At 36.4% G+C, this 8408-nt stretch overlaps 1 protein-coding gene across 1 annotated transcript in view; it reads right to left on the bottom strand.

Annotated features, from left to right (window-relative positions):
• Positions 1-242: 242 nt before the first annotated feature.
• The window catches only part of LOC150074857 (nonsense-mediated mRNA decay factor SMG8-like), a 34133-nt gene continuing 25967 nt past the window's right edge, over positions 243-8408 (bottom strand). Inside the window, exon 3 of the mRNA XM_090389462.1 lies at positions 243-624. Coding sequence (XP_090245588.1) covers positions 507-624 — 118 coding nt within the window. The 3' untranslated portion in view covers positions 243-506. The remainder of the gene's footprint in view (positions 625-8408) is intronic.

The raw sequence follows: 8408 nt of genomic DNA, 5'->3' as shown, positions 1-8408 counted from the left end.
GGTTATTTTAAAAAATGCCAGGAAAAAAAAAAAAATTAAAACTCAGCGCACAAGAAAACCTTGACTGTTTTAGCTATCATATCATAAGCAATTACGTAATGTGTTAATATACATTAAGTGAACTGCATGGCCAATTAGAATGTCTATTTCAACATATGTTCAACATGTCATTAAAGAGAAGACTACATACCATGTCACTTGAAGATTTAACAAATATGCATAGGAGAGGTTCTGAAGGTCATAACAAGGTATTTTCTCCATTCTGGAGCAAATGACAAATGACATTTCTTCACACACACTCCCCTCTCCCCCCCTTCCTCTCTCTCTATCTCTCTCTCTCTTTTCCTCCCTCTCTTTCTGCCTTCTCTCTTTCCAATTAGAGTCACTTTTCATTAAGTGACCCAAGAACTGAAGAGACACCCACAGGCAGTGTAGGCGTCCTCTTCTCTTCCATTATGCATGGCAGATGCTGTAGTTGCTTCATCCAGGAATGAAGATGATTAATGTTATCGAGTTACCTCCTGTTCAGCTATGCTATAAACACCTTTCAACATCTTACACAAATCAAATGGTACTGGCTCCTTTGGTGGCAAAAAAGCACCTTGATCTCCTTCATACACAAAGCTGAATATAATATTAAGGATTTAATTGCGATTTATCTAAATTTCTTTTTACACTACTTTAGGAAACAGTTAATGAATTAGGAAGAGGTCATTTGTTTATATCAAGTTTTTCATTATCAGAATATACAATTCAAGGCAAAATTTGCATGCATTTCTATGCAGAAGAGGATTTTTTAAAGCACAACTTAAATCTATCATCAGTATGCTGGAAACTTATGTTATGTATACTACCTTAACAAAAGTCAAAGGACACCTCTGATTGCAGTAAAATTATATACAATTTTGAAATATGCAAATATTTTGGCCTAAGAAGGCAGTTCAGCTACAATTCTTAATGAGAACATGGAAAATGCTAATAGATATAGGGAAAAAGTAACTGTACATACTACTGCTTGGGAATTAAAACTCATATTGATAAGAGGCAAATGTACTGAAGAAATCAAAATGCAAAGGTAACAATAAACTCTTGTATGTAGCTCATATTGTGGTTAAAGATTCCATTCTACTAAAGATAGTCTTATGGACCTCAGCCTTTCGGCTAAGATCAAAGCGTAGTAAGTGGTGGTGGTGTGATTGCATAACTGATCATGTTTGATGGGGTGTTAAGATACTTCATTAGATCATCACACTAGAGTTTGGAGATGTAAGCAGCAATAGGCAAACCTGTAATTATTTCCAGGACACACACACACACACACACACACACACACACACACACACACACACACACACACACACACACACACACACACACACACACACACACACACACACACACGGAGAGCTGTAGTCCACAAGCCTTAGATAACAAACATATACCACCGATTAGCACTGCAAGGCACACTTAAACCTAGACTATATTATTACTGAAGAGCAATAAGCAATGCTAACAGTTTATATCAATGGCTGCTCTTTTTGGACCAATGTTACTGATGAAGCTATCCTGCTGTTGCAACAAGATCTCGAGAAATTAGGCAGATGGGCTGAGATATGGCATTTGAAGTTTAACACTGACAGATACAATGTACTGCATATGGGTAGCAGAAATCTCTGGGTAAAGACAACTGTGTGGTTCTACACTCAGGGTAGTGGAAAATGAAAAGGACCTGATATGAAGTCCCCTGAGCAGTGCAGACAGGCTTCCAAGGAGAGCTCAATGACATACAGGAATTTTTCTAGCATGGATAAGGAGGAAATTATCCCATTGTTTAAGGCAAGGGTCAGGCTACATCTTGAGTACTATATATAGGTCTGGAAGCCTCATTTTAGGAACGATATAGAAAAGGGCAATGAGATTGGTGAGGGGAACAAAGGGATGCTCATACCAAGAAAGGCTTCAAGTTATCCAAATTTCAGTCTGGCAACTAGGCACCTGTGATGTAATCTGATTGAGGATTTAAAAGTTTGAATAGTTTTAGCAAAATCAATGGTGACAGGATTCTTCCTGTTGCTCAGACTATGCACATGGAGGACATAAATTCAAATTGAAGAAAGGCAGTTTCTGAATAAATGTGTGCAAGTTTGCATTCAGACAATGGTTGGCTGATTGCTGGATTAAGCTACCATCTGTTGTGTTGTGGAAGTGGACAGTTCGAATAAATTCAATAAGAACCAGACCAACTATTGGAGGGGAGGGGATGGGTAGGTGAAATGACCTCCCAATTGTGAAGTCTGGAGGAGGATAACATTTATTAGCATTATTACAGAGTCAAAGGCAGGTCTTCCACAACTAACATGTTTACAACTAATTTATTATTAGCATTAGAAGAGGCATATGATGCAAGAAAGCAAGCAAGCTTATATGGCATCAGCCAAATAAAAAAAAAAAAAGAAGAAGGAAAAACCCTTCCCATTTCACCCATCCATTCACTCCAAATGCTTGCCTAGTTAGTTCTGCCTTGAACTTATTTCAGTTGTCGACCTCTACTATGACATGGAAGTTTGTTCCAACTATCAACCACTTGCTGGGTAAAGGCAAATTTCTGCACATCTATTCTAATAATTGCCTTTCCTCAATTTGAATTTATGTCCTCTCAGGTGAGTAATCTGAGCAAGAGAAAGAATCCCATCGGCATTGAGCTTGCTCAAACCATTCAAGACCTTATACACCTCAATCAGATCACCTCGCAGGTGCCTAGTGCATCTGCAACAGCAAATTCAAAATGGGAAGCATTCAAAGAAATAATTTTGGAAGCTACTAGGCTTTTCATACCAATTAAGAAATACTGTTCAAGATTTAGGCCTAAATGGATGTCAGATGAACTAATTTGACATGAGGCAGTTAAGAAAAATGTATGGAATACATATAAATTAACAGGTGACACAAAAGCCTATGATAGATATAAACTGGTCTGTTACCAAGTCACAAAGGAGGTTAGACATGCAAAGTTTTTTTTTTATTTTAAAGCCTCTACTTTGAACTCTTGTTTGTCCTTTTGTGGGTTCAGAGATGCAATGTCCAAATTATCTGCAGAAATCTCTTCCTGCTAAATTGACTATTCAAAAATTGAATTGTCTGTTCATTCTTCAAACCAATATTTTTTATATCAATTTTTTCATTTAGTCCAATGTTGATAACTCTAAAAATCTCCTGTAGTTCATTTAGTGAAACCTAAACCCAGTTGCACTATATGGAACAGTTGAAAACTATCTTATTTTTAAGTTTCCTTTGTCCACCACCCCAATTTCTTCAGAAAGATCAAACAATTTCTCAATTTCACCATCAGAAAGGCCCTTTACTGGATGTTGATGGCATGTCTAAATATTTTGTTCTAACACAAAGGGCAAGTTACCCAGTGACTTCTACACAGGAGAGAAAAAAAAAAAAAAAAAGCTACCTGCTCTTAACAAACATCATATAAACATCCACTTAGTTTTTCAGACTGTTTATATGAAGTATATATGGATGGCAGTCATCATCATCAGCCATTTTCAATCCACTGCAGGATGAAGGCCTCTCCAGCAACTTTCCAGTTCCTTCTGTTTTGTGCAATGGCCATCCATTTACTACCCACAAACTAATGAATTTCATCTATCCATTTCCACCACTGTCTTCCAGGTTTTCTTCTAGCTCCTCTTGGGTACAATTCTGTTTTTTTCTTAGTCCATCTGTCATCATGTCTTCGAGCTATGTGTCCTGCCCAAGACCATTTTAGTTCTTTAGTTTTGATAAGAATGTCCTTTACTTGAGTTTGCTGCCTAATCCATGTGTTTCTCTTCTTATCTAACAGTCTGATTCCAAATATAATTCGTTCCATTCTTTGCTGTTTAGTTCTCAGCTTCTCTTCCATTCTTTTGGTGAGTGCCCAAGTTTCACTTCCATAAGTCATAGTGGGTAGTATACATTGGTTCATTATTTTACGTTTCACACAAATTGGAATATTGCTCCTCAGTATGTGACTATATTTCCTGAATGCTATCCATCCAAGATTTATTCTTCACTTGACTTCCAGCCATTTATCCTTATTACAGCTAATAACTTGTCCCAAATAAGTATATGACTCCATCTTTTCAATTACTGCTCCTTCAATCATTACGTCCCTTTCCGTGGCATACTTGTGGATGGCAGTACAGCAGAAAAACAGATTATATAATCAGAAATGCTGACTGTTACACTGGCTTCTACACTGCCCTTGAGAAGGACAAAAAATAATAATAATAAAAAAACAAACCACCATATATATTGCCTGCTAAGAACTATTAAATATGAACATTAATTTAGTTTTTGCAATTGTTTATATAAAGTATAAATAAGTGGCAAAATAGTGGGTAAACAAATTTCATAATTGGAAATGTTGACAGTTGAGACATTGGGCCTATAACACAAAAAAAGTACAGCAGAAAACAATTTTCATAATTGGAAACACCAACGTTCTTGGCACCACAACATCCTAAAAAAAAACTAAAAAAACGAAAGACTAAAAAAAAAAAAAAAAGTTGCATGCGTTAATAATTGAACATAAACATTGATAAACATGGATTTAACTTTACATATTGTTTACATAATATGCAAATTTGATGGTATATAACAGAGCTATGATGATGCTTAATACGTTCTCCGTTGATATCAATATTTGTAGAAGAATAAGAGAAATTTACCTCAATATGATATGTAGAACACTTCTGTACATTACTCTTCAAAAAATTAAAATGAATAAAAGATTAACACAAAATGATTATAGTAAAAATTCAATTGAAAACAATGGTTTGACGTAAATTTTGAAAAATGATTTTCCTAAGGAAGGAAAATCGTTTTTCAAAATTTACGTCAAACCATTTTATTTAATTTTTTAACATTGTTTTCAATTGATTTTTTACTGTAATTATTTTGTGTTAATCTTTTATTCATTTTAATTTTTTGAAGAGTAACATACAGAAGTGTTCTACGTATCATATTGAGTTAAATTTGTCTTATTCTTCTACAAATAATGGTTGGTTGGTTGATTTAGAGATTTCTAAGGTGAATCGGCAACTATGGCCACAGTGCACCATCTACAAATAACATGCAATATGGTAGTACAATGATTGCACAGTACAGCTGGAAAACAAATTCCATCATCGGAAAATTCTGATGGATGCAATAATGGACTAGAAGTGGAATTTTACAATGTTTCAGAGGGCATGACATTAGACTGCAAAGCATTAAACTGTCATAGCAATGGTGTTTCCTGATATACATGATGCTATAAACAATTATATAAACAATTTTTTTTCAGCTAAACTTTTCTAATTAAAAAATAACTGATGATGGAGACTGAACTTCATATTAGAGGAATACTGAAATTCATAATAGTAAAATCTTTTACTATTTACAAATATTTAATATTCACGGCCATTTCTGACATTCGTTTATAAATTTTCTGTCCCTATTCAAGTTTTGATTCATAGTCAGGATGACTATGAATGAAACTCATTGTGACAGCTCCACACTTTCTGTTAATGGCCTAGTAAGCAAAAAACAGCCCTAGCCCCACCCCCACATAAAGGTGCAGATCAAGGGGGAATGGGTTTCAGGTTGTCAACAGATAATGCTGTACCATTTCTGATCAAAGTTTTGAGACAGGCAATACAAAAGCAGCAGCCTGCACAAAGCAACGTCCTCTGATTTTGCATGGTAGTACATTCATTTTTTCAAGAATACAACTGAGATATTTTACACAATTCTGCATGGAGTCCAGATCTGTTCTCGAAATGTTGATTTCTTTCTGAAGTTGAAGAAGTCTTACTAATTAGTGTGAAGATGACTAAAGGATAGAAAATGGTACGATTTTCTATCCTTATCTAACCTTTTATGTATCCGAATTACATCAAACATCTGGGAATTATCTATTCTTTTTAGAAATTAGACAGATTAGCATTAGCAAAGGCATATGATGGAAGAAAGCAAGCTTATACAGCATCATCCAAAAAAAAAAAAACCTCATTTTACCCATCCATTTGCTCTAAATGTTTCTCTAGTTCTAACTAACTTAAATCTATTTAAGCAATCAACATCTACAACAGATGGCAGTTTGTTCCAGCAATCAACAATCCACTGGCTAATGGAAAACTTCCATACATTTATTCTACAACTGTCTTTCCTCAATTTGAATTTATGTCCTCTCAGACAATTATTCTGAGCAAGAGGAAGAATTCCATCAGCATTTAGCATGCTAAAACTATTCAAGGCCTTATCCACCTCAGTCAAGTCATCTCACAGGTGCCTAGTCTCCAGATACTGTAATTTGCAAAAACCTTCCTTCGTAACAGCAACCCTTTGTTCCATTCACTAATCTCACTAAAAATGAGGCCTCCAGACCAGTATACAGTACTCAAGGTGTGGCTTACGATTGCCTTATACAAGGGGATAGTTATTTCCTTATCCCTGCTAGAAAAATTCCTGTATAGAATTGACAGGACTCCATGAGCTACTCTTGCAGACCATCTGCACGGCTCAGAAAACTTCATATCTGAAAGCACAATTACCCCCAGGTCCTTTTCATTCTCTATCACTGTCATTGTAGTACCACACAGATGATATGTAACTCTGAGGTTCCTGCTTCCCATATGCAGTAATATACATTTGTCAATGGTAAACTGCATTTGCCACCTCGCCTCTCAGCCAATCTGCTCAACTTTTCTAGATCCTGTTACAGCAGCGTACTGTCATTAGCGTCATTGACAACCTAGTCGACTTCGTTTCATATGCAAATTTAGACATTAAGCCTGATATACCATCATCATTATTAATAAATACAGAAAGCAACAGTGAAGACGACACTGAACTGTGACGGACTCCACTAATAACATTAGTCCGCAAAAACAGTGCCCATTGATTACCACTCTCTGTCATCTCCAACTCAACCATTTCTTTATCCATAGCAGCATTAGCCTCCAATGCCATACTGCTCCAACTTGTGCAGCAGTCTTCCATGTGCAACAGTATCAAAAGCCTTTCTAAGATCCAAATATATGATATTGAAATTATTCCTTGCATCCAGTTCTTTTTTGTGGTCACGTCATAGTATCCAATCAAATTGGTTAGAGAGAAGACTTGCCCCTAACAAACCCATGCTGTGTCCGAGCTATAACTGAAGTCTTGTCTAGATGATCCTGCAGTGTTTCTTTAACCAGTGCCTCCATTAATTTCGCTGGAACAGAAGCTAAACTAACAGGTCTGTAATTACTTGTGTCGCCCTTTGTGAATTGGGATCACATCTGCACATCTCCAGTCCATGGATACTTCCCCTGAGTCAAAGGAAGCTCTCATAATTATGGCTAGGGGTTTGCTTACTTTCTTTGCTACCTCATTTAATATAACTGGATAGATATCCCCCCCAGGTGCCTTTCTTATGTTTAACTTCAATAATTTCTCCTCCTCTTTGCTCTCAGTTATTACAAAATCATTAATCACACTGTTACAGTTTGATAAACGTCCGGCATTTTCAAATCTTAACTCATGTGTGAATGTAGATGCAAAATGCTCATTCAGATTATCAGCTGAGCAGGATCATCAAGAGTCGAACCATCAATATCAAGTGGACCAATATGATTCATCCTCCTCCTTCTATATCCAAAAATTTTCATTACTTCATACAGTACTTCACGTCCTCCCACTTTTTCTTGCTGTTGAATGCACCATGAATTGTCAAACTAATAGAGCAAGCTTATCTGCGAAAATATCGAAACCTCCCAAACACTTCTAGTTCATTTCACAAATATACATGGTCTCAACTGTAATCTCAACAATGCCATTTCCACCCTCAGTCTGCCAAACCCCACATACTTTTTCTGACAGAATCTCAGTTATCTGTTGATTCAACCACTGCTCATCTCAGTTGCCCAAATTATTCGCTGTATGATTCATTTTGCCTCAAAGGTGGTATTTGTACCTATGTCCGTTCCGATATTCCATGTCACAGACTTGGTAATTCGGAATCTTCTCTGCTTTAAAATCAGTCTACCTCATTCTGTCAAATTCATCTATTGTATCTACTGTTCTCCCAACTCCACTAATCACTTGGAGCTCTTCGACTTCTCTTTGAAACAACTTTCTACAGTCCAACTTTCCTAACAGTGAGGTAATTTTCCTTGGTGATTTTAATGTTCGCAACTCCGGCTGGTCAAGATGCTGAGGCTTTTGCAATTACTAATGACCTCGTACAGATTGTTCATTTACCAACAAGAATACAAGACAATCCTAACCATACAGCCAACACGCATGATCTCTTTCTCACAAACGACCCTTCAAAGTACACGGTAAAAGTGCGTGGTTGTTTAGGCACCTCAGATCAAAACTTGGTGATT

This window comes from Mastigoproctus giganteus, unplaced genomic scaffold, assembly GCF_048544385.1.
Source record: "Mastigoproctus giganteus isolate SK-2022 unplaced genomic scaffold, ASM4854438v1 scaffold_41, whole genome shotgun sequence".
Lineage (NCBI taxonomy): Eukaryota > Metazoa > Arthropoda > Arachnida > Uropygi > Thelyphonidae > Mastigoproctus > Mastigoproctus giganteus.
This window is presented reverse-complemented; position numbering and strand designations above follow the sequence as displayed.